This window comes from Trachypithecus francoisi, unplaced genomic scaffold, assembly GCF_009764315.1.
Source record: "Trachypithecus francoisi isolate TF-2019V2 unplaced genomic scaffold, Tfra_2.0 Lachesis_group8, whole genome shotgun sequence".
Lineage (NCBI taxonomy): Eukaryota > Metazoa > Chordata > Mammalia > Primates > Cercopithecidae > Trachypithecus > Trachypithecus francoisi.
The window spans coordinates 17,033,840-17,060,636 of NW_022681473.1; the positions used below are offsets into that span (position 1 = coordinate 17,033,840).

General features: G+C 41.5%; 1 protein-coding gene across 1 annotated transcript in view; it reads left to right on the forward strand.

The window, feature by feature from the left end:
* The window catches only part of NUP160 (nucleoporin 160), a 73,863-nt gene that overhangs the window by 14,225 nt on the left and 32,841 nt on the right, over nucleotides 1–26,797 (forward strand). The window contains exons 6-17 of the mRNA XM_033204279.1: nucleotides 235–349; nucleotides 1,426–1,584; nucleotides 12,927–13,004; nucleotides 13,269–13,366; nucleotides 15,616–15,700; nucleotides 16,982–17,050; nucleotides 19,343–19,426; nucleotides 19,719–19,889; nucleotides 21,980–22,079; nucleotides 22,342–22,507; nucleotides 22,962–23,089; nucleotides 23,167–23,327. Coding sequence (XP_033060170.1) covers nucleotides 235–349; nucleotides 1,426–1,584; nucleotides 12,927–13,004; nucleotides 13,269–13,366; nucleotides 15,616–15,700; nucleotides 16,982–17,050; nucleotides 19,343–19,426; nucleotides 19,719–19,889; nucleotides 21,980–22,079; nucleotides 22,342–22,507; nucleotides 22,962–23,089; nucleotides 23,167–23,327 — 1,414 coding nt within the window. The remainder of the gene's footprint in view (nucleotides 1–234; nucleotides 350–1,425; nucleotides 1,585–12,926; nucleotides 13,005–13,268; nucleotides 13,367–15,615; nucleotides 15,701–16,981; nucleotides 17,051–19,342; nucleotides 19,427–19,718; nucleotides 19,890–21,979; nucleotides 22,080–22,341; nucleotides 22,508–22,961; nucleotides 23,090–23,166; nucleotides 23,328–26,797) is intronic.

Below are 26,797 nucleotides of genomic sequence, written 5' to 3' on the forward strand. Positions count from 1 at the left end.
GAAAACAGTACAAAAGGAAACAGTCTTCCATTGTTATGTAGAGCCTTTTAAATTTTATTATAGTAATTGGTGATAAACCAAATAGAAACGTAGTTGTCTTATACCAGCATATAAGCTCTTGGTCCTTCTGCTAAGAGTGTACATTTATAATTTTATTATATTTCTTGAGTTGCAAATTCTAATGATCAGATACTTTGCAGCAGTAAAACTCTAAAACTGGGTCTTATGTTTTAGGGGTGACCAGTCGCCTTCAGATCGTCCCCTCAGTCTTGCTGTTCATTGTGTGGAGCATGATGCCTTCATCTTTGCTCTGTGTCAGGATCATAAACTACGAATGTGGTCTTACAAGGTAAGTGCTACATTTATAGTTGCTGTAAGTTAAAATAGCATTGTGAATCATGAGAATTGAAATAAATTTTGCTGTTTCTCTTAAAGATGATCAGATCAATTAGTTTGGAAATTATTGGTCACTTCCAGATTCAGACAGTTTCATTTAGCTTTCTTTTGCATATATTTTCCTCCTAACTTATTGTCTTTTGATTTGGAAAAATTATCAATCTTACAGGAACACTGAAAGAGTATTACAAAGTATGCATTTCACTTTTTTTTCTTTTTTAAAATTTTTATTTTTTGAGACAGTCTCACTTTGTCGCCCAGGCTGGAGTACAGTGGCATGAATGCAGCTCACTGCAGCCTCTGCCTCCCGGGCTCAAGCTATTCCCCACCTCAGCTGCTCAAATAACTAGGACTACAGGCTCGTGCTACCACAGCTGGCTAATTTTTGTATTTTTTGTAGAGACCGGCTTTTGCCATGTTACCCAGGCTGGATCTTTCATTTAAGAGCAACAAATATGTTTTAAAAATGTAAGTTGGTAAAATGGTTTTCAAGATTCATCTAAAAAAATACAGCTTATATTTTATATAAGTCTGATCTTATATTTCAGACTGAAGAGATGTTTTACATGTTAGCCCCCCTTCCCCCCCCCTTTTTTTTTCCCTGAAACTGTCACTCAGGCTGGAATGCAATGGCGCAATCTCACCTCACTGCAACCTCTGCCTCCCAGGTTCAAGTGATTCTCCTGCCGCAGCTTCCCAAGTAGCTGGGATAACAGGCATACACCACTGCACCTGGCTAATTTTTGTATTTTTTAGTAGAGATGGGGTTTCACCATACTGGCCAGGCTGGTCTCGAACTCCTGACCTCAGGTTATCCACCCACCTTGGCCTCCCAAAGTGCCGGGATTACAGAAGTGAGCCACTGCGCCCGGCCCGTGTTAGCCCTTTTAAAACAAAAACCTGTAAGGTCTTTTAGCAGATAAACTAGATAGAGTGGTAGATATAATGAAAGGTCCATCCTTTCAAAAGGTACGTTCTTCTAGCCTGAATATCCCTTGAATATCACCTATTAACTGTTTTCCTGGACAGGAGCAAATGTGCCTGATGGTAGCTGACATGCTGGAGTATGTCCCTGTAAAGAAAGACCTTCGGCTCACTGCTGGAACTGGACACAAATTACGGCTTGCTTATTCCCCTGCCATGGGACTCTACATAGGGATATACATGCATGCACCAAAACAAGGACAGGTATGAAACCAATAAGACATATACCAAGTTATTCTGTGTGTACTGATGTGGAGAAATGGCTGTAGACTCAGTGAGTCTGTTCAAGCTCTTTTCACCAACCTAGATGTGTTTCTGAGGTATTGGTTGGGTTTGTGCTACTGTGTGAATTAGAAGATCTTGAAGGAAGGGTCAGTATGAAAGGAAGTAGAGAGTTTAAAGTAATATGAAAGGAAAAGTTAACCAAAACTAAACAAGAAGAGCAAATTAGGAAGTCTAGGTGAAAAACACAGAATTCCTGAAAGGATGTAGGTGTTAAGTGGTTATGGTTAAGTTAATTTTTCTAAATAAATTTGCTTAGCATCCAGACAGTAGCTGCTGTCTATAGATGAGATATGTAGGATGGGAGGTAATAGTGTAATCATTTAATAAACAGCCATTTGTTGAGTATTCTGTGTTTGGCGCTGTGCCAGGCCCTTTATGGACATTAATAATAGCAAACACTGGGATTGTGCTTACTCTGGGCTCATATGCTATATGCGTCTTATCCATTTAATCCTAATAACAGATCAGTGAGGTAGGCTCTGTCTCCATTACTATGCAGGGGCTCTGATTCCCCCACTGAGTCCCCATGCTAGGTCACTTCCCTTCCCGGATGCCCTTCTCACTTCTGTTGGGCTCTCATAGCCCACTCCACACTGCTCCTCCAATGTGGATGTCCTCCTTACCCTGTTTGGGCCCTGAGACCACCAGACTGCCCTCATGCAGTGGACCTCCTCCTCACCCAACCTGAGTTTCCACCCTGCACCAAGCTTTCTGTCCACGTGGGAGCCCTCTCAAACTGTTGCTGCTCCTCCCCCCAAAGTCAGGCAGTCCCAAATGTGGACACTCTTCTTACGTCCCTAGGCTCTTGCCTCATCACACCTGGCCATATCACCCCTGCACACATGCCCTTCCCACTCACTAGTGTTCTCACTCCTGTGCTGGGACATGCCTGCACCGACGTTCCCTTCAGCCTGTTCAGACTGAAGAACAACCCCCCCAGGTCCCCGACCCTTACCTTCTGGCCAGCAAGGATATCTGCCTTGCTCTAAGTACCTATTGGTTTTTGGACTGGATTGCTCAGGAACAGAATGGAAGGGAAGAGGAAGAGCTCATTCTTGCAGTTTTTTCCTAATATTGTGGCCCAAAAGTATCATTCTATCAAGACATTTCTCTTGATTGCACGTAATTGTTCTATTCTCTTTTCTGGAGGACAACCCTTGAACTGTTTGAACATACCTATCTATCTCCCCTAAGTACGCTCTTCTCTGTGTGTAGGTTGTAGGTGGTAGGAGAATTGACCCTGCTCTAACTTCCTTCGTTCCTTCCATTGTTACTCATGTAACATCCTGTTAATCAGTCTCCTCGACATGTTATAATTAGTTTGTCAAACTAAAATAGTGGTTCTCAAACTTTTGGTCTCGGGACCCTATTACACTCTTACCGAGAACTGCAAAGAGCTTTTGTTTATGTGGGTTATATCTATGGATATTTACCTTATTAGAAATTAAAACTGGCTGGATGTGGGTTGGCATGTTTTATTATGCAATACCTAAATTACTGTTTTGGGGGGCAATCCCCAAGACCACCTCACCTCCATGTCCAGTAATACTCTGAAAGGACTCATAGGGCTCAGTATGTAGTTCTGCTGACAGCTAAGATGTATTACAGTGAAAAGATAACAAAGCAAAGTCAGTAAAGGGAAAAGGCACATGGAGTGAAGTCTGAGGCCAGACACAATCATCGAAGAGTCCTCTCCCAGTAGAGTCTCACAGGACATGCTTAATTCTTCCAGCACTCAATTGTGATGACATGTGTAAAATGTTGTTTCCCAGGAAAGCTCGCTAGAGGCACAGTGCCCAAGATTGTGATTGGGGACTGGTCATATAGGGACCCTCTGCCTAGCATGTACCAAATTTCCAGTCTCCTGGAAGGAAAACAACAAATATTTTGCATAAACTGCATTGTTTGTGCAAACAGTCTAGGCACAGTAAACCATTCTTACCAGTTAGGGAACCATGAGAACACTGCCAACTTTGCAAGGAAGCCTTTCTTTTCCTTTTCTTGTTTTTTTTTTTTGAGACGGAGTCTTGCTCTGTCCCCCAGGCTGGAGTGCAGTGGTGCGATCTCAGCTCACTGCAACCTCCTGCTTCCGGGTTCAAGCAATTCTCCTGACTCAGCCTCCCAAGTAGCTGGGACTACAGGTGCCCGCCACCGCACCCAGCTAATTTTTGCATTTTTAGTAGGCACGGGGTTTCACAATATTGGCCAGGCTGATCTTGAACTCCTGACCTTGTGATCTGCCTGCCTCGGCCTCCCAGAGTACAAGTAAGCCTTTCTAAGGAGAGCAGCCTCAGGCCTGCTATGTTAACCCTTTCTGCACAATTATCATTAATGATCTCTCAGAAGAGCCTTTTAAATATTGAGAAGCTCTGGAGTTCATGTTAGTGGATACAAAGTTTTCTGAAATCATAGTTTTCACTTTGAAACTTGAAATATATCATTGGCAAGAAATACCGTCATTTGTTTTCCCTGAAATGACAGGTTCACTTTATTCTTTTTTTTTTTCTTTTGTGATGGAGTTTCGTGCTCTTGTCACCCAGGCTGGAGTGCAGTGGTGTGACCTCAACTCACTGCAACCTCTGCCTCCCGGGTTCAAGCGATTCTCCTGCGTCAACCTCCGGAGTAGCTGGGATTACAGATACCTGCCACCATGCCTGGCTAATTTTTTGTATTTTTAATAGAGATGGGGTTTAACCATGTTGGCCAGTCTGGTCTCAAACTCCTGACCTCAGGTGATTCACCTGCCTCGGCCTCCCAACATGCTGGGATTACAGGCATGAGCCACCACGCCCAGCCTATTCATTTATTTAAACAGCTTTCTTGAGATGTAATTCACTCACCCATTTAAAGTATACAATTCAATGAGTTTTAGTATATCCACAGATACGAGCAACCATTACCATAGTCAACTTTAGAACATTTCCATCACCTCAAAAGGAAACCCCATACCCTTAGCTATCATTCTTCCCTTTCCCCATCTCTTCCCAGCTCTGCACAACTGCTCATCTATTTTCTGTCTCTATAACGTTACTTATTCTGGTCATATTATGTCAGTGGAATCATATAAGCGGTTTTCTGTGACTGGCTTCTTTCACTTAGCTTAATACTTTTAAGGTTCATCCATGTAGCATGTGTTGCCAGCACTTCATTCTGTAACTGCCCAATACATAGAGCTGATTTATCATGACAGTAATTGGAATAGAGAGAGTTTAATACACGTAGAGCCAGCTAAACGGGAGACCGGAGTTTTACTGTTACTCAAATCAGCCCCCCGAACATTTAGAGGCTCAGGTTTTTCAAAGACAGTTTGGCAGGCAGGACTAGGCTGTGAGTGCAGCTGACTGGTTGGAGTTGCAATTGTAGGAGTGTGGAAAACCATCCTATGCGCTGAGTCTGCTTCTGGGTCAGGGCCACAGAAGAGCTGCTCATCTGGCTAGGGCCAGAAATGTAAAAAACCGAAAACATATTTTAAAAGGCCAGTGTAAGGTGCTACAATGGTGGTGTTATTTACGGAAGTAATTGGGGAAGTTGCAAATCTTATGACCTCCAGAATAATGACTGGCAATCATTTAACTATGAATTCGGGCCGCTCTCGTCTTCCTAACCTGGTGACCTTTCATTCATTTTACCAAGGTGGTTTGGTTTTGGGGAAGGGCTATTATTATTTAAACTGTAAACTAAATTTCTCCCAAAGTGAGCTTTGCCCACGCTCAGGAATGACCAGAGGCAGTTTGGAGATTAAAGACAAGATGGAATTTGTGGGTCAGCTCGGTGGCTCACGCCTGTAATCCTAACACTTTGGGAAGCCAAGGCAGGCGGATCATGAGGTCGGGAGATCGAGACCCTCCTGGCCAATATGGTGAAACCCCGTCTCTATTAAAAATACAAAAATTAGCTGGGCGTGGTGGTGCGTGCTTGTAGTCCCAGCTACTCAGGAGGCTGAGGCAGGAGAATCGCTTGAACCTGGGAGGTGGAGGTTGCAGTGAGTTGAGATCACACCACTGCACTCCAGCCTGGTGATGGAGCGAGATTCTGTCTCAAAAATTAAAAATAAAAAATAAAAAGATGGAATTTGTTAGATCAGATCTCTCTCTTATTATATATATATTTTTTTTTGAGAGAGAGAATCTTGCTTGGTCGCTCAGGCTAGAATGCAGTGGCGCGATCTCAGCTTGCTGCAACCTCTGCCTCCCATGTTCAAGCAGTTCACCTGATGCAGCCTCCCAAGTAGCTGGGGTTACAGGTGCATGCCACCATGCCTGGCTAATTTTTTGTATTTTTTTAGTAGAGGTGGGGTTTTGCCATGTTGGCCAGGCTGGTCTCTCCTGATCTCAGGTAATCCGCCTGCCTCAGCCTCCCAAAGTGCTGGGATTTCAGGTGTGAGCCACTGCGCCTGGCCCAGATCTCTTTCATTGTCATAATTTTCTCACTGTTATTATTTTTGCAAATGTGGTTTCAATTCCTTTTATGGCTGAATAATTTTCAGTTGTATACCACCATTTATTTATTTGTGTTGGAATTCTTTCATTTGTGTTGGACATTTTTGTTGTTTCTACCTTTTATCTATTATGAATACTGCTGCTATGTACTTGTCAACACTTGTTATTATCTGACTTTTTAATTCTAGACATCCTAGTGGGTATGAAGTATTATCTCATTATGGTTTTTGTTTAAATTTCCTGATAACTAATGATGCCAAGCATCTTTTTAGTGAGTATTGGTTATTTGTGTATCTTCCTTGGAGAAATGTTTATTCAGATCATTTGCCTTTTTTGTTGTTGTTGTTGTTGTTGTTGTTGAGATGGAACGTTGCTGTGTCGCCCAGGCTGGAGTGCAGTGGCATGATCTCGGCTCCCTGCAACCTCCGCCTCCCAGGTTCAAGCGATTCTCCCGCCTCAGCCCCCCAAGTAGCTGGGATTACAGGCTCACGCCATCATGCCTGGCTAATTTTTGTGTTTTTGTAGAGACAGGGTTTCACCATGTTGGCCAGGCTGGTCTTGAACTCCTGACCTCAGGTGATCCGCCAGTCTCAGCCTCCCAAAGTGCTGGGATTACAGGCATGAGCCACCACGCCTGGCTCCCCACTTTTTCTTTTAACTTTTGTTTTAGGTTTGAGGGTACACGTGAAGCTTTGTTACATAGGCGAACTCATGTCATGGGGCTTTGTTGTACACATTATCTCATCACCCAGGAATTAAGCCCGGCACCTAATAGCTATCTCTTCTGCTCTTCTCCCTCCTCCCAACCTCCACCCTCAAGTAGACCCTAATGTCTGTTGTTTCCTTCTTCGTGTTCATAAGTTCTCATCATTTAGCTCCCATTTATAGGTGAGAACATGTGGTATTTGGTTTTCTGTTCCTGCATTGTTTTGCTGAGGATAATGACTTCCACCTCCATCCATGTTTCCACAAAAGACATGATCTCATTCTTTTTTGTGGCTGCATATATTCCATGATGTATATGTACCACGTTTTATCCAGTCCGTCGTTGATGGGCATTTAGGTTAATTCTATGTCTTTGCTATTGTGAATAGTGCTTTAATGAACATTCATTTGCATTTGTCTTTATGGTAGAATGATTTGTATTCCTTTGGGTTATATACCCAGTAATGGGATTGCTGAGTCTAATGGTAGTTCTGTTTTTAGTTCTTAGAGGAATCACCACACTGCTTTCCACAATGGTTGAAGTAATTTACAGTCCCACCAACATTGTATAAATGTTCCCTTTTCTCTGCAACCTCGCCAGCATCTGTTATTTTTTGACTTTTTTTTTTTTTTTTTTTTTTTTTTTTTTTTTTTTTTTTGAGACGGAGTCTCGCTGTGTCGCCCAGGCTGGAGTGCAGTGGCGCGATCTCGGCTCACTGCAAGCTCCGCCTCCCGGGTTCCCGCCATTCTCCGCCTCAGCCTCGAGTAGCTGGGACTACAGGCGCCCGCCACCGCGCCCGGCTAGTTTTTTGTATTTTTAGTAGAGACGGGTTTTCACCGTGTTAGCCAGGAGGGTCTCGATCTCCTGACCTCGTGATCCGCCCGCCTCGGCCTCCCAAGTGCTGGATTACAGGCTTGAGCCACCGCGCCCGGCCATTTTTTGACTTTTTAATAGCCATTCTGACTGCTGTGAGATGGTATCTCATTGTGGTTTTGATTTGCATTTCTCTAATGATCAGTGATAGTGAACTTTTTTTCCTATGCTTGTTAGCGGCATGCAGCTTCTTTTGAAGTATCTGTTCATGTCCTTTGCCCACTTTTGAACGAAGTTGTTTGCCTTTCATTTGTAAATTTAAGTTCCTTATAGAGGTTAGAAATCAGACCTTCATCAGATGCATGGTTTGCAAATATTTTCTCCCATTCTGTAGGTTGTCTGTAGGTTGAAAGTTTCTTTTGCTGTGCAGAATCTTTTAAGTTTAATTAGATCCCACTTGTCAAATTTTGCTTTTGTTGAGATTGCTTTTGGTGTCTTCGTCATGAAATCTTTGCCCGTTCATGTGTTCAGGATGGGGTTGCCTACGGTTGTCTAACAGGGTTTTTATAGTTTTGGGTGTTACATTTAAGTCTTTCATCCATCTTGAGTTGATTTTTGTATATCGTGTAAGGAAGGGATCCAGCTTCAGTCTTCTCATTTGTCCATTTTTTAATTGGTTTATTTGTCTTTTTTGTTACTAAATTGTAAGAATTCTGTAAACAGGCTGGCGTGGTGGCTCATGCCTGTAGTCCTAGCACTTTGGAAGGCCAAGGTGGGCAGATCACTTGAGGCCAGGAATTCAAGACCAGCCTGGCCAATATAGTGAAATCCCATCTCTACTAAAATTACAAAACATTAGCTGGGCATGGTGGCCTGTGCCTGTAACCCCAGCTACTTGTGAGGCTGAGGCATGAAAATTGTTTGAAACCCGGAGGCCGAGGTTGCAGTGAGCTGGGATCGCGCCATCCAGCCTGGGCAATGGAGCAAGATTCTGTCTCAAAAACAAACAAAAAAAAATGGTATTATAAACTTAATCTTATGGAGTCACCATTGTATATGTGGTCCATATGCCAAAGCATCATTATATAGTCTGTAACTATATTATTCTGGATCTAAATCTCTAATCAGATTTATGATTTGCAAGTAGTATTTTCTACCATGTGAGCTGTCTTTTCACTTTCTTGATGGTGTCCCATGAAGCACACATTTTTAATTTTGATAAAGTCCATATTATCTATTTTTTCTTTGGTTGCTTTTGTTCATAGTGCCATAACTTAAGAATCCTTTGCTAAATCTGAGGTCATAATGATTTACTCTTATGTTTTCTTCTCAGAGTTTTATACTTTTAGCTTTTATATCCTAAAGTCCGTTAGGACTTTGATTCATTTTTTAGTTTTGTGGGGTTTTTTTTAATAGTGTGAGGTAAGCATTCAACTTCATTCTTTTGCTTGTAGATATCCAGTTTTCTCAGCACCATTTGTTGAAAAGATAGTACTTAACACATGGAATGGTCTTGGCACCCTTCTCAAAATCATGTGACCTTAGACACATGGTTTTATTTCTAGACTCTCAATTCTGTTCCATTGATCTATGTATCTGACCTTGTGCCGGTACCACACTGTCTTGATTACTCTCGCTTTGTAGGAAGTTTCGACACCAGGAAGTATGAGCCCTCTTACTTTGTCCTTCTTTTTCAAGATTGTTTTGGCTATTCTGGGTCCCATTTAATTCCATATGAGTTTTAGAATCAGCTTGTCAGTTTCTACAAAGGAGTCAGCTGAGACTCTGATAAAAATTGTGTTGCCTCTATAGATGATATTATAAAATATTGCCATCTTAGCAATATTAAGTCTTCTGATCCATGAACATGGGATGCTTTAGTTTTCAGAATATGAGTTTTATACTTTTGTTCAATTTTGTCTTAAATATTTGATTCTTTTTGATGCTATTGTAAGTGAAATTTTCTTGATACTATTATAAATGAAATTATTTTCTTAATTTCATTTTCAGAGTGCTCACTGGAAGTTTACAGAAATACAGTTGATTTTTGTATATTCATAATTGTATCTTGCAACCTTGCTGAGCTCATTTATTAGTTCTGATAGATTTTATAGTGGATTCCTTAGGATTTTCTTTATACAAGATAATGTCATTTGCAACTAAACTTTTGATTACAATGGCTCACACCTGTAGTCCCAGCATTTTGGGAGACTGAGGTGGGCAGATTGTTTGAGCTCAGGAATTCCAGACCAGCCTGGGCAACATGGCGAAACCCTATCTCTACAAAATAGCAAAAATTAGCTGAGCGTGGTAGCTCGTTCCTATAGTCCCAGCTACTTGAGGGGCTGAGATGGGAGGATCACTTGAGCCTGGAAGGTTGAGGCTGCAGTGTTCCTGATTGCCTTACTGCACTTCAACCTGGGCAACAGAGCAGAACCCTGTCTCACAAAAAAGTTAGTTTTATTACTTCCTTTCTAATCTAGATGCGTTTTCTTTCTTTTCTTTTCTTTTCCTTCTTTCTTGTGCGGTTTTTAAAATTTTTTTTGGATGGAGGTGGGTGGTAATTGTCCTGGCTAGATCCTCCAGTACAGTGTTGAATAGAAGTGGCAAGAACCTACGTCTTTTTTTTTTTTTTTGAAACAGAGTTTCACTCTGTCACTGAGGCTGGAGCACAGTGGTGCACTCTCAGCTCATTGCAACCTCCTGGTTCAAGCTATTCTCCCACCTCAGCCTTCTGTAGAGTAGAGTAGAGTTGCTGGTACTACGGGCATGTGCCACCATGCCCAGCTAATTTGTGTATTGTTTTTTGGTAGAGACAAGGTTTCACCATGTTGGCTATGCTGTGCATCTTTACCTCATTCCTGATTTTTATTGCTAAGGGAGAAGTTATCAGTATTTCATCATTAAGTATAATGTAAGCTGTCAATTTTTCTTTTTTTCATCGTGATGCAACAGTAATCTGTGAATTTTTTTTTTTTTTTAGACAGTGTCTCACTGTCACCCAAGTTGGAGTGCAGTGGCGTGATCTCAGCTCACTGCAACCTCCACCTCTCAGGCTCAAGCAATCCTCCTACCTCAGCCTCCCAAGTAGCTGGGACCACAGGAGTGTGCCACCATACATGTTTAATTTTTTTGTATTTTTGATAGAGATGGGGTTTCACCATGTTGCCTGGTCTCAAACACTTGAGCTCAAGGAATCCACCCACCTCAGCCTCCCAACGTGCTGGGATTACAGGTGTGAGCCACAGTGCCCAGCCTGAATTTTTAATAAGTGCCCTTTATGTCATGTTGAGGAGCTTCCCCTTTACTCCTAGTTTCTTGAGTGTTTTTCTCTTGAAAGGGTGTTCAGTTTGGTCCCACTGCCTTGATTTATGTTAAGACACCAGTAATTTTACCCACCATTGGTTTTGCATCATTGATGCAAATATCAACAAAGTGAAAAGGCAAATGATATAGTATTATTATGCAGAGGGTTTGGGGCCAGGTGCAGTGGCTCACACCTGTAATCCCAGCACTTTGGGAGGCCAAGGAGGGCAGATCACCTGAGGTCAGGAGTTTGAGACCAGCCTGGCCAACATGGTGAAACCCTGACTGTACTAAAAATACAAAAATTAGCCAAGCATGGTGGTGGGCATCATTAATCCCAGCTACTCGGGAGACTGATGCAGGAGAATGGCTTGAACCCAGGAGGCAGATGTTGCGCTGAGTGGAGATTGTGCCATAGCACTCCAGCCTGAGTGACAGTCTTAAAAAAAAAAAAAGGAAAGTGTTTTTACCTCACTGACCCCCTGAAATGGTCTCAGGGACCTCTAGGAATCTGTGGACCACATATTGAGAACCACTGCTCTAAAGGTCAGATCTGGAATGAATGTAGTAGTTCAGGAGTGTGTCAAATTGAGCAGAGCTATTACTTCCTTTGTTTTGAGTATTATGATTCTCCATTGAAGCCTAAAATCAGAATAACTTTTTTGACAGCTATGTAACACTGTTAGCCTATTCAGATTATAGTGAACTGGTAGTATTTTATTTCTTTTTTCTTCACAAGAACTCATCTTCAGCTGGGCCTGATGGTGCACATGTATAGTTCCAGCTACTCAGGGAGCTGATGCAGGAGGATCATTTGAGTTCAGGAATTTAAGACCAGCCTGGACTGTTGGGTTTTTGTTTGTTTGTTTGTTTGTTTGTCTGTCTGTTTAATGCTGTTTGAGACCTGCTAAATTGATTTCATGTCCCACAAATGGATTGAGATTTGTAGGTTGTAAAACACAGGTTCAGGCTAGAATGGATATAAGCACTACATATTTTTTTTCATAATTCATACACTATTTTTCTCAAAAGGAAATTTTGCTACTTTTTTTTCTTTAATACTTCTTTGTGAACAGCTGCATATAAGTAAAGGGTCATCGGCCGGGCGCGGTGGCTCACGCCTGTAATCCCAGCACTTTGGGAGGCCGAGGCGGGTGGATCACGAGGTCAGGAGATCGAGACCATCCTGGCTAACACGGTGAAACCCCGTCTCTACTAAAAATACAAAAAAACTAGCCGGGCCTGGCGGCGGCGCCTGTAGTCCCAGCTACTCGGGAGGCTGAGGCGGGAGAATGGCGGGAACCCGGGAGGCGGAGCTTGCAGTGAGCTGAGATCGTGCCACTACACTCCAACCTGGGCCACAGAGCGAGACTCCGTCTCAAAAAAAACAAAAAACAAAAAAAATAAGTAAAGGGTCATCATCACTCTTAACAATTTACAGTAAATTTTCTTTATAAAAACAGTTAATTTAGGCTGGGCTTAGTGGCTCATGCCTGTAATCCTAGCACTTTAGGAGGCCAGGGTGGGCAGATCACCTGAGGTCTGGAGTTCGAGACCAACCTGGCCAACATGATAAAACCCTGTCTTCTACTAAAAATACAAAAATTAGGCTGCATGGCTCACGCCTGTAATCTCAACACTTTGGGAGACCGAGGCGGATGGATCACTTGAGGTCAGGAGTTTGAGACCAGCCTGGCCAACACGGTGAAACCCCGTCTCTACTAACTATATAAAAATTAGCTGTTCATGGTGGCAGGCACCTGTAATTCCAGCTATTCGGGATGCTGAGGCAGGAGAATAGCTTGAACTTGGGAGGCGGAGGTTGCAGTGAGCCAAGATCATGCCATTGTACTCCAGCCTGGGGTACAGAGCAAGACTCCATTTAAAAAAAAAAAAATTTTTTTTGTTTAAAGGTTTCTGAATGCTAATAGCCCTTGCTTCGAAAAGTAACATGTTGATTATTTCAGGTAATAAATGATTATCTTGTGTTTTAACAGTTCTGCGTTTTCCAGTTGGTGAGCACTGAGAGTAACCGCTATAGTCTAGATCACATTTCTTCACTGTTCACTTCTCAGGTAGGTTGATTCATCCTTTGCATATCACATAAGTACAAGAAAAAGAAGTATTGGCTAACTCTGTTATGGTGTAATGGGATTGTAGTCTTAAAATGGAATAATTTCATGATGTATGAAACAAAATTTCATTTAGACTTTACCAAATTCATGTGGTACCATGTTTGGTTTTCATGCATTTACCTCTCCTGCAGATGAAAAAGTAAGTCACCATGAACTACTACTTTCTTTCTTATTTTATCCCTTTTTTCCCACATTTCCTCCTAGGAGACACTGATTGACTTTGCCTTAACTCCCACGGATATCTGGGCCCTGTGGCATGATGCTGAGAACCAAACAGTTGTGAAATACATCAACTTTGAACAGTATGGGTCACTTAATTCTGTCGTCCTACCTCACCCCAAACAATTTCATGCTAAGAAGACAAGAGAGGCCGGGCACGGTGTCTCATGCCTGTAATCCTAACACTTTGAGAGGCCGAGGCAGGCAAATCAGTTAAGCTCAGGAGTTCAAGACCAGGCTGGGCAACATGGTGAAGCCCCGTCTCTACTAAAAACAAAAAATTAGTTGGGCGTGGTGGCAGGTGCCTATAATCCCAGCTACTCGGGAGGCGAGGCTGTGGCATGAGAATTGCTTGAACCCAGGAGGCAGAGATTGCAGTGAGCCAACATCGCTCCACTGTACTCCAGCCTGGGCGACAGAGTAAGACTGTCTCAAAAAAAAAAAAGACAAGAGCTTTTTATGTAGAATGAAGTTAAGGGTTTTCATTTGAATAATTCAGCCCTGGGTTTTCCTCTTGTTACCGTCTTCCTGAAATACCTCTTGTGCATTTTGTGTTGTTTTTTACATTTTTGTTTTAGGACAAAATGAGATTTTTTGGGGTTGGACTAAGATAAAATGCCATATTTCTTGGGAGAGATAGCACATATCCAAAATACCTCTAATCTGGAAGTTTTCTTTGTTTCTAAGCAAAGACTATTCCTGATTCCTGCAACTTCGTTAGGACACTATAGCCTTTGTGTTTTCAATTTTCTCATCATGAGATGAGAAATAAATTGGACAAGTGCAGTGCTTCTCACTGCACTTTAAAACAGGACCGGGCACAGCGGCTCCTACCTGTAATCCAAGCACTTTGTGAGGCTAAGGTGAGAGGATTGCCTGAGGCCATGGTTCAAGACCTGTCCGGGCAACATAGCAAGACCATGTCTCTATAAAAAATAGCGGCCAGGTGCGGTGGATCATCCCTGTAATCCCAGCACTTTGGAAGGCCGAAGTGGGCAGATCACGAGGTTGGAAGTTTGAGACCAGCCTGGCCAACATGATGAAACCCCATCTCTACTAAAAATACAAAAATTAGCCGGGCATGGTGGCATGTGCCTATAATCCCAGCTACTCAGGAGGCTGAGACAGGAGAATCTCTTGAACCTGGGAGACGGAGGTTGCAGTGAGCCAAGGTCGTGCCATTCACTCCAGCCTGGGCAACCAAGCAATACTCCATCTCAAAAATAAATAAATAAATAAATAAATAAAAATAAATAAACTAGCCAGGTGTGGTGGCACGTTGCACCTTAGACTGAGGCAGGAGGATTGCTTGAGCCTCAGAGTTCAGGCTTCAGTGAGCTATGAATGTGTACTTTTTTTTATGTGTATGAAATTATAACACAATTTAATGTTGATTATATCTAATATTAGATATATTTGGTATCTAATATTTTTTAATATACATGATATTAGTTTGCAAACTTTAGGTAGTTAAAAATACATTTCACAAAACAATTTTTGGTTGGTCCCATGATAATGGATTGTCAGAACTTTATGTTAGTGTCACTAAAGTTGGTATACAGCCCTCCACTGCTAAATTTGACTGGCAAAAGATAAAAAACAAACCCTTTTGAAGCAAACACTTGTCTAATCCCTGAAACACCTGTAGAGGATCCCTTGGGACAGAGCTTGAGGACCACTGAACTAATTGAACCCTCTGGGTCCCTGATAACCCTACAGCCTAAGGTAGAATTCTGGGAATGATTGCCCCCCTCAGGTTGACCTCAAGCCATACCTCAGAAGATAAAAAAGTACTCCTTATCGATGGCGTTTGAGCAAAGTAGTCAGAAAGCACAGGCTGCAGAGTTGGAGCAGGGTTGGAATCCTAGTTGTGCAACTTACCAACTGTGATAAACCCTCAGCCTCACTCTCTACATCTGTGAAATGGGAGTACTATATCCTTGAAAGAATTGTAAGGCATACATGAATAATGTCTAAAACTGGATCTAGCGTAATATCTAGCAAATAGTAAATGCAGAATAAAAGTTAACTAGTCTTTGTATTTGATGTCTTAGTGTTAAAATGACATTAAAGATTATAGACTTGGCATCTGAAACAAAGAGTTTCAATTTTAGGAAGGTACTTATTAAAACTTGGTAAGAAAACTTGTATAAAAACTAGGCTCTGCTAAAAATGTTTCTTTCTTATTTAAAAAAAAAATGTTTTTAGTAGAATCAAGCAGTCATTGCAGGGGTTCCGTGATGGGGTCCTCCCTGCCCAGATACTGCCAACAGCATGCATTTCATTTTTAGTGATCATTTCTATATAAACTGGTGGACTTTTTTGTCTCTAGTAATGTTGCAGGTCAGTGGAATCCAGTTTTTATGCAGCCTCTGCCAGAGGAAGAGATTGTCATCAGAGATGATCAAGACCCCAGAGTAAGTAAATGCTCAAATGTTATATAAGGGAATGATTTACCTTGATCTGTTTGTTTGTTTGTTTGTTTGTTTTGAGACAGAATCTCACTGTGTGGCCCAGGCTGGAGTGCAGTGGCACGATCTCTGCTCACTGCAACCTCCACCTCCCAGGTTCAAGCAATTCTGCCTCAGCCTCCTGAGTAGCTGGGACTACAGTCACGCACCACCACACCCAGCTAATTTTTGTACTTTTGTAGAGACGGAGTTTCACCATGTTGGCCAGTCTGGTCTCGAACTCCTGACCTTAGGTGATCCGCCCACCTCAGCCTCCCAAAGTGCTGGGATTACAGGCGTGAGCCACTGTGCCTGGCCAAATTTCTACATGTTTAAGGGACACCCTCAGGATAAATAAAAAAGTTTTCAGTTGATGCCTTAGTGTTAAAATGACGTTAAAGATTATGGGCTTGGGATCTGAAACAATGACTGTTTGCAGGAGTAGAAACCATACTTTAAAAATCTTAAATTGAATTTTCAGTTACTACATTTTTAATCCCAAGAGTTTGTTGGTGGTCGTTATTTATTGTTCCAGTTAACTACTGGCACTTGGCTTTATATGCTGATTACTAAAATTCTTGTTTTTCTCCTTCATTTTGGTCATTTTATCATCTATCAAAAGCTCAGTGGAAAGAAGGAAACTTTAATGACTGTTAGTGAGAATTACTACTTGGGGGCAAATCTGGTTTAGGAGAGTCGGTCAAAATCATTAGGCAGTATGAGATTTTTCCATGTTCTCTCTACTTCATTTCCCTACTTGTGAGAGTTTATTGCTGTTTGTTTTGTTTGCATATAATACCTATTATTACTGGTTCCATTTCTTTTACGTGTGAGTCATAAAATGAATACTGTTGGTATTCATTTTATGAATACCATAGATGGTGTAGAAACCAGCTTCGTTTACTTGTTCTCTTACCAATGTATATCCCCAAAAAACTAGATTTGCTTCTTCTATTTAAGATTGGCATTTGACAAAGCTTGTTTTCTGCTGAAACCCAATGAAGCTCTCTGTGAGGAACACACCATTTTAAGTATAGTACCTCTAGTTGACTCAAAGACATTGCAGTCTTCACTTCCGGTGTGAAAACATGGAACCGCATTAATTATTGCCCACCTATAGAAGGGCAAAATGGCAACGTTCATATAGTAGAAACTCAAACTTTGGTGTTATGCGTGAATTTGGTGTTATGTGGTGACTTCCAAATTTTGTTTAGGACGATAGTAACTTTTGTTTTAATGTTCTAACAGGAGATGTATCTGCAAAGTCTTTTTACACCAGGACAATTCACAAATGAAGCTTTATGTAAGACTTTACAGGTCAGTAAAAACATATTTACTGTTTATTTAAGACCATTTCTTATTTTATTATGTATTATATAATTAATAATTACTACTAAGTTTTTGCATATGTTAAACACTGAGTATACTTCTGTATTTCTACATATGTGTGTTTGTAAATACTTTTATAATTTTTTTAGTGTTCTTTCCATTAAATATAATATTCCTGGTGGAGAGGTCGGGAGGGGACCACTTTCCCAATAATCCCAGCATGACACATGCTGGAGTTAAAAAGAGAAACCTCGTAAAAAGATACCATACTACACTGCATACTTAAAGTGCTTTTTTGTTTAGTTTTGGTTATACTGTTCTAACCTTTTTATTAGGACAATGAAGGCCTGACTTGGTTCAAATTCAAGAAACTCTTGGCCGGGCGCAGTGGCTCACGCCTGTAATCCCAGCACTTTGGGAGGCCAGGGCAGGTGGATCACGAGGTCAAGAGATTGAGACCATCCTGGCCAACATGGTGAAACCCCTTCTCTACTAAAAATACAAAAATTAGCCAGGCGTGGTGGCGTGTGCCTGTAGTCCCAGCTACTCAGGAGGCTGAAGCAGGAGAATCTCTTGAACCCAGGAGGCAGAGGTTGCAGTGAGCCAAGATTGCACCACTACACTCCAGCCTGGTGGCAGAGTGAGACTCCGTCTCAAAAAAAAAAAAAAAAAAAGAAAGGCTTTTAGCTTCAAATTCATAGTATAAGAGAAGCCCAGTGCTTTACAAAAAGATTCTTTGCCCAACAGTGGTGACTCACACCTATAATCCCAAAACTTTGGGACTGAAGCAGGAAGATCACTTGAGCCCAGGAGTTTGAGAGCGGCCTAGGCAACAGAGGGAGACCCTATCTCTGAAAAAAAAAAAAAAAAGAAAGAAAAATAGCCAGGTGGCATGCACCAGTGGTCCCAGCTACTCAGGAGCCCTAGGTTGGAGGACAGCTTTAGCCCAGGAGGTAGAGGGTGCAGTGAGCCTTGATCATGCCACTGCATTCCAGCCTGGGAAACAGAGTGAGAAAAAAAAAAAAAAACAGAAAGGGTGTTTTAAGGTTACGAAGGCTTCTGGCCGGATGCAGTGGCTCATACCTGTAATCTCAGCACTTTGGAAGGCCAAGGGGGTGATTTGCTTGAGCTCAGGAGTTCAAGACCAGCCTGGGTAACATGGCAAGATTCCCATCTCTTTTAAAACAACAAAAAAGTTACATAGACTTTTTTTTTTTTTTTTCTTTGAGGCAGAGTCTCGCTCTCTTGCCCGGGCTGGAGTACAGTGGCACGATCTTGGCTCACTGCAACCTCCACCTCCTGGGTTCAAGTGATTTTCCTGCCTCAGCCTCTCGAGTAGCTGGGACTACAGACGCATGCCACCACACCCCACTAATTTTTGTAGTTTTTAGTAGAGACAAGGTTTCGTCATATTGGCCGGGCTTGTCTCGCACTCCTGGCCTCAGATGATCCACCTGTCTTGGCCTCCCAAAGGGCTGGGATGACAGGCATGAGCCACTGCACCCAGCTTGCATAGGCTTCTTTAAATTACTACTTAGCTTCATGGATGGATTTAAAATACAATAACTCATATAATTGAAAGTTATATTAGAATCTTCTAGTCTGACCTCCCACATAAAACAGAAATGCCTTCTGAGGCTTTTGTGATAGTTAATTCAGCCTTTAATTGTCTCTACCTCCACTGACCACTGCCTCACTACCTCTTGTGGGAGTTATTATTCCCAAACTGTATCATTGAAAAGGAAGCCTCTTTTCTATAAATCAACCCTTCAGGTATTTTAAGAATCTTTCAGGCCGGGCGTGGTGGCTCAAGCCTGTAATCCCAGCACTTTGGGAGGCCGAGACGGGCGGATCGCAAGGTCAGGAGATCGAGACCATCCTGGCTAACGTGGTGAAACCCTGTCTCTACTAAAAAAATAGAAAAAACTAGCTGGGCGAGGTGGCGGGCGCCTGTGGTCCCAGCTGCTCGGGAGGCTGAGGCAGGAGAATGGCGTAAACACGGGAGGCGGAGCTTGCAGTGAGCTGAGATCCGGCCACTACACTTCAGCCTGGGCGACAGAGCGGGACTCCGTCTCAAAAAAAAAAAAAAGAATCTTTCCAGGTCATCTTTCTCCAGACTAAATACACCCAGTTTCTTACCTTTCTCTCAGGGGATGTGTGTTCCAGGTATGCCAGATCTCTATTATATAGTTTTACATTGCCTCCATGTCTTCTAAACTGAAATATTTTTCATTCAGTTTTGGGTATTATATAGAAGTCTAAAATATCTTTTAATGTTAGATTTTCTGCCGAGGAACTGAGAGGAATTTGGATCTTTCCTGGAGTGAACTGAAGAAAGAAGTTACTTTAGCTGTTGAAAATGAGGTGAGGTTTGGGTAGAGAAAGAATAAGAATTCCTTCCGTCTTGATATAGGGCAGATTTGTACTGAGGAATTATTGGAATTCTTCACTTGATCTTGTTCGTTGGAAGTACAGATGTTTTAAACCTTTTAACTAGAGAATCAGATATGCATTTGCATATTCTATGGCCTTTAATACGTAAGGAATATTCATTTGGCTGTAGCTTAGTATAATGATATTGGACAATTATATTTTTTGTGGACAAAGATCCTAAATGGCATCAAAAGTTTAATTTCTTTCATTTCTTCTTTGCTAGCTTCAGGGAAGTGTAACAGAGTATGAATTCTCCCAGGAGGAGTTTCGAAATTTACAACAAGAATTCTGGTGCAAGTTCTATGCCTGTTGTCTTCAGTATCAAGAAGCCCTCTCTCACCCTCTTGCCCTGCATTTGAATCCACACACAAACATGGTGTGCCTGCTGAAAAAAGTAAGCGAACTGAAGCATGGAGAAGACCTTGAGACAGTTCAGTGGCTGTTATAATAAAACGCCTTCAGAAAACAAAAAGTTCAGTGGGTCTTGCCAAATGTTAGTCTGCCGAATGTTGCGGTTAGCCTTTATGACTTTGCATTTGTGTTTTTTTCCCCTAAAATTGTGATTCATTCATTTAAATAGTTTTCTGTGTTATTATCTATGCTTTTTTTGTATTTTATTGTATTTATTTACTTTTTTTTTTTGAGTTGGAGTCTTGCTCTGTCACCCCGACTGGAGTGCAGTGGCATGATCTCAGCTCACTGCAACCTCTGCATCCGGGGTTCAAGCAGTTCTCCTGTCTCAGCCTCCTGAGTAGCTGGGACTACAGGTGCACGCCATCACGCCCGACTAAGTTTTGTATTTTTAGTAGAGATGAGGTTTCACCATATTGGTCAGGCTGGTCTTGAACTCCTGACCTTAGGTGATTCACCTGCCTCAGCCTCCCAAAGTGTTGGGATTACAGGTGTGAGCCACCACACCTGGCCTATTTACTTTTTATATTGAAATAATTTCCAACTTAAGGTAGGAGTTGCAAGAGTAGCACAAAGAATTCCTGTATGCACTTCACCTGGATTCATCATTTGTTAACTTCCATTTGCTTTTCTTCTTTCTCTAAACATAGTTTTTCCTGAACTGCTGAAAAGTTAGTTGTAGATATCATGCTCCTTTATCCTTAAATATCCTTAAATATTTCAGCATGTATCTAAGAACACGGATATTAAATAACCACAGCCCAATTTAAAAATCAGGTTATTTGATATTGACATAATATACAGTTTATATTCAAATTTTGCCAAATATAATATACATATAGTTTATATTCAGATTTTGCCAATTATGCCCATAATTTTTTTTCCTGATCCAGCATCCAAGTTTTTTTTTTTTTTTTTTTTTTTTTTTTTTTGAGAGGAGTCTTCTCTGTCTCCCAGGCTAGAGTCTAGTGGTGCAATCCCTGCTCACTGCAACCTCCGCCTCCTGAGTTCAGGCGATTCTCCTGCCTAGCCTCCAGAGCATCTGGGATTACAGGCATGCGCCACCACGCCTGGCTAATTTTGTATTTTTAGTGGAGATGGAGTTTTGCCATGTTGGCCAGGCTGGTCTCAAACTCCTGGCCTCAGGTGATCCGCCCGTCTTGGCCTCCAAAAGTCCAAGATCCAATTTTTTTTTTTTTTTTTTTTTTGAGACGGAGTCTGGCTCTGTCGCCCAGGCTGGAATGCAGTGGCCGGATCTCAGCTCACTGCAAGCTCCGCCTCCCGGGTTTACGCCGTTCTCCTGCCTCAGCCTCGCGAGTAGCTGGGACTACAGGCGCCCACCACCTCGCCCGGCTAGTTTTTTTTGTATTTTTTAGTAGAGACGGGGTTTCACTGTGTTGACCAGGATGGTCTCGATCTCCTGACCTCGTGATCCACCCTTCTCGGCCTCCCAAAGTGCTGGGATTACAGGCTTGAGCCACCGCACCCAGCCATAAGATCCAATTTAATATATATAGTTAGTTACTGTGTCTCTTTAGCTTAACCTCAAACTGTTATCTGCGTTTGTCTTTCATGAGAATGACATTATTTGAAGACTATGCTTGTTTTTTGTTTTTTGGGTTTTTTTTGTTTGTTTGTTTTTTTGAGGAAGGATCTTGCTGTGTCACCCAGGCTGCAGTACAGTGGCACTCTTAAGGCTCACTGCAGCCTCAACCTCCCAGGCTCAAGTGATCCTCCTACCCCAGCTTCCCTAGTAGCTAGAACTAAAGCTACGTGCCACCACACTTAGCTAATTTTTTTTTTTTTTTTTTTTTAAGAGATGGGGTTTCATCATGATACCCAGGCTGGTCTTGAACTCCTGGGGTCAAGTGATCCTCCCACCTCAGCCTCCCAAACTGCTGGGATCACAGGTGTGAGCCACTGTGCCCAGCCAAGACTACACCTATTGTTTTATAGAGTGTATTGCAACTTGAGTTTGTCTCGTGTTTCCTCATGATAAGATGCACATCTCAATTATTTTATACCTTTAAACTTTTACTGAAAAAAATGTAACTGGAAAATTTGTTTTCCCAGGGGTACCTGTCTTTCCTTATTCCCTCCTCCTTAGTGGATCATTTGTATCTCCTGCCTTATGAGAACCGTTTGACAGAAGATGAGACAACCATATCTGATGGTAATAGTAATTGTTACATCCATATTTAATCCCCTTCCTACATAAACCCTATGCTTCGTTTCACATGGATACAAAAAATTTTGATTGCCACACCTGTCTTGGTCAGTTCACCACACCACAAATATTTTAATGAACACTTAAGAGACCAAAGCATATCTGAGACCTCAGATAGATATCTTGTCATTTAATTATTAACATTTTAATGTAGTATCAATCAATAGTCATTGGCTTAAGACATAAATTAACTTTCTCTTCTTTGTAGATGTGGATATCGCTCGGGATGTCATATGTCTTATAAAATGCCTCCGGCTGATTGGAGAGTCAGTAACTATGGATATGTCCGTTATAATGGAAATGAGTTGTTATAACCTACAGTCTCCGGAAAAGGCTGCAGAGCAGATTCTGGAAGATTTGATCACTATTAATGTGTAAGGAGAATTAGGGTAAAGTGCATTTCCTAATGGAAATTCAGCATTTTTAGCTGCGAAGTTGGGATTTTAATGTATGTTCCAGAGTGTACAAAGTAGTAGCTTAAAGTCAAACTGATGTGCCATGATTCTAAATACATATTTCTACTTTTAACAGAAAATTTAATACATGACTTCAAGTCTGGAAATAGACTTGTAAAATATGCTTTAACAATTAACTGAGCTAAAAATTCTAAAAGGCAAAAGTATTCTTCTCACATTTGTTTTGTGTGTTGTTTATGAAAAACTGAGAGGAAATTTGCTGTGTAGAGGGACTGTATCTTGTATGCCAGAGTGATTATCTTCATTCCTTTATCTGCTTCTCTTGTTTCATAATGTATTTAGCTTATAGGACATATATAACTTGTCTTACGTATTCTCGGTAGTAATAAGAGTTTTGTAATTGTCCTTATAGAGAAAATGTGATGGAGGATATTTGTAGTAAACTGCAAGAGATTAGGAACCCAATCCATGCAATTGGACTCCTTATACGGGAAATGGATTATGAAACTGAAGTGGAAATGGAAAAGGGATTCAATCCAGGTAAATGACAGAACAACAAATGTGCCTCATTGATTAAAACAATGATGCATTCAACACCACTTTTCTTCTTTTTACAGCTCAACCTTTGAATATTAGAATGAATCTTTCCCAGCTCTATGGTAGTAGCACAGCAGGGTATATTGTGTGCAGAGGTGTGCATAAAATCGCCAGTACTCGTTTCCTGATCTGCCGAGATCTTTTGATCTTACAGCAGCTGTTAATGAGGCTTGGAGATGCTGTAAGTACTGCTTGAGGGAAAACTTGTAAAATCTAAAACCTGGTATAAGCCTACAAGCACTATAGGAGCAAAATGTCAGCCCTACTAGCACAGATACTTTTGTCTTGGTTCACTGCTTTATTCCCCCAAACTTGGCCTTATGAGGTGCTCTATCAATATTTTTGAATTAAGAATGAATAAGCATTGTAATCCTTGTGAGAGTATAGAGTAAGAGCATATATGGAGGGGATAGTGGGGAGGGAGAACATCAGGAAGAATAGCTTATGGATCCTGGGCCTAATGCTTAGGTGATGGGTTGATGTGCAACAAACCATCATGGCACACGTTAACCTACGTGACAAACCTGCACATCCTGCACATGTACCCCGGAACTTAAGAGTTGATTAAAAGAAACATATATGAAGCAGATTGCTTTAGTCTAGTGGAAAATTATCCCGGGTTGGCTCTCCCAAAATGTAGTTTTATTAGTAACTATGAATGTGGTAAGAGTATCCTTTAGTATGGAGGAAGAAAAAGAAAACTCTCTTTTTTTTTTCCTCTCTCTCTCTCTTTTTTTTTTTTTTTGAGACAGTCTTTCTTTGTCTCCCAGGCTGGAGTGCAGTGGCCTTATCTCAGCTCAAGCAATTCTCCTGCCTCAGCTTCCTGAGTAGCTGGGATTACAAGTGTGAGCCACTGCACCTGGCTAATTTTTGTATTTTTAGTAGAAACGGGATTTTGCCATTTTGGCCAGGCTGGTCTTGAACTCCTGACCTCAGGTGATCCACCCACCTCGGCCTCCCAAAGTGCTGGGATTACAGGCGTGAGCCACCTCACCTGGTGTAAGAACTCTCTACAGTGCAAGGCTTACCCTAAACGCGGTTCTGAGATGCAAGTTTATCTTTGTGGTCCTCCTAACTCCATTCTGTGCTTTCTTTTTCATTCTGTTCTTCTTAGACCACCAGACGCTTGTTGCTAATATATAGTCCTAATCACCCACCCTACTGAATGTCCCATGCTAAGAAATTATTTTTCTGCCCACAGTCAGACGTCCTATTTTTTTCTAAGTCAATAATATCATTTGAGCCTATCAAGGAAGCAATCTAGTTAAACCAATTCATATTAATGTGTAAATAGCCAAAAGTCCTTTGGGGCTCCCATTTTAATTCTGACTTAAAGTGTATTAATGTGTAAAATGTATTAATTCAGGCCGGGCACAGTGGCTCACACTGTAATCCTAGCACTTTGGGAGGCTAAGGTGGGCAGATCACTTGAGGCCGGGAGTTCGAGACCAGCCTGGCCAACATAGCAAAACTCCATCTCTATTAAAACAAAAAAGTTAGCAGGGTCTGGTGGCACACTCTTGTAATCCCAGCCATTCAGGAGGCTGAGGCATGAGAATTCCTTGAACGCAGGAGGCAGAGTTTGCAGTGAGGCGAGATTGCACCACTGCACTCCAGCTTGGGTGACAGAGCGAGACTGTCTCCAAATAAAAGAAAGAACTTATTAACCTAGATACATTGCTCATGGTAGAATTTCAAGCAAGAGTAAGATAAAGGCCAGGTGTAGTGGCTCATGCCTGTAATCCCAGCATTTTGGGAGGCCGAAGTGGGCTGGTTGCTTGAGCCTGGGAGTTTGAGACTAGCCTGGGCAAACCCTCATCTCTACAAAAAATACAAAAATTAGCCGGGCATGGTGCAGCAAGCCTGTAGTCCTCGCTACTTGAGAGGCTGAGATGGGAGAATTACCTGAGCTCGGGAGGTTGAGGCTGTAGTGAGCTGTGATTGCCTCACTGCACTTCTGCCTACATGACAGAGTAAGACCCTATCTCAAAAAAAAAGAAAAAAAAATTGGGAAGATAATTTGTTTAAGACCACCAAGTTGAAAAGGGAACCTTTCCTGAAAGTCACTTAGGTTGTTTAGCCTTTACTAAGTTCTTTTTGATCTATGTAGATTCTTCTATTTTTTTTCGGGTTTTTTGTTTTTTAAATTATAACTTTTGTCAATTTTTCTGAACACAGAAGTAATAAGATATTCATTGTAGAACCTTTACAAAATATATGTAAGCAAAAATTTTAAAAATTTGTAATTTTCTACCCAGTGATTACTACTTAAATTTTACTATATACCTTTTTTTCCATGCAAATTCTTTTTGGTTTGTTTGTAAAATTTAAAGAAACTACATAGTATTTTTTGTAATCTGGTTGTTCTGTTCTTCCAATTTATAAATCTCAACATTTTTCTTTTTGTTGCCAGTTTTTCCCTTATGTCCATGTTTTTTTTTTTTTTTTTTTTGAGAGTCTTACTCTGTAGCCCAGGCTGGAGTGCAGTGGCACAATCTTGGCTCACTGCAGCCTGCAGCCTCCACCTCCTGGGCTCAAGCAGTTCTCATATCAGCCTCCCAGGTAGCTGGGATTACAGATGCTTGCCACTACACTGGCTAATTTTTATATTTTTAATAGAGATGGGGTTTCGCCATATTGGCCAGACTGGTCTCAAACTCTTGGCCTCAAGTAATCTGCCTGCCTCAGCCTCCCAAAGTGCTAGGATTACAAGTTTGAACCACCATGCCTGGCCACTTTCTATACATCTTTAATTATATCTCTAGGATAAATTCTAAGAACTAGACTTTGGTCTACAGGTTATGCACATTTTAAGTCTTTTGGTAGTACTGCCAAATTTGCTTATAATGGTCATACCTATTTTTTTACCCAACACCAGCAGTATATGAGAGAATTTAGATTTCCCTGTGTCTCTTCAATTCTTTTTTTTTTTTTTTTTTGAGACAAGGTCTCACTTCTGTTGTGCCCAGGCTGAAGTGCAGTGGCTCCATGTTGGCCCACTGCAGCCTCGATTTTCTGGGCTCAGTTCATCGTCCCACACCAGCCTCCTCAGTATCTGGGACTACAGGCACATACCACCATGCAGGCTAATTTCTTTTCTTTTTTTTTTTTTTTTTAGACGGAGTCTTGCTCTATCACCTAGGCTGGAGTGCAGTGGCACAATCTCAGCTCACTGCAACCTCCGCCTCCCGGGTTCAAGCAATTCTCCTGCCTCAGCCTCCCAAGTAGTTGGAAATACAGGCGCCTGCAGCCATACCTGGCTAATTTTTGTAATTTTTACTAGAGACAGGGTTTCACTATGTTGTCCAGTCTGGTCTCAAAATTTTGGGCTCAAGTGATCTGCCCACCTCAGCCTCCTAAAGTGCTGGGATTACAGGTGTGAGCCACTGTGCCTTGCCCTCTTCTTTAATTCTTAACCCACAGGTTTAATGAAAGTTAAGCTTTTTGTTATTGGTTTCTTTTCATCATCAGCTTCCATTACTTGGTGAGCTGTTTTTGATTATTTTTTGACTGTTAATGTTTGGGAAGATATTTTGCCACTTGCTACTGTAAAATGTAAAACATACTGCTTTTACAGTATTGTGACCTTTGTATTTGTTATTTTATTTTACTTCCACCTGAGCCATAAGAGTTACCATTACTAATTGCTAT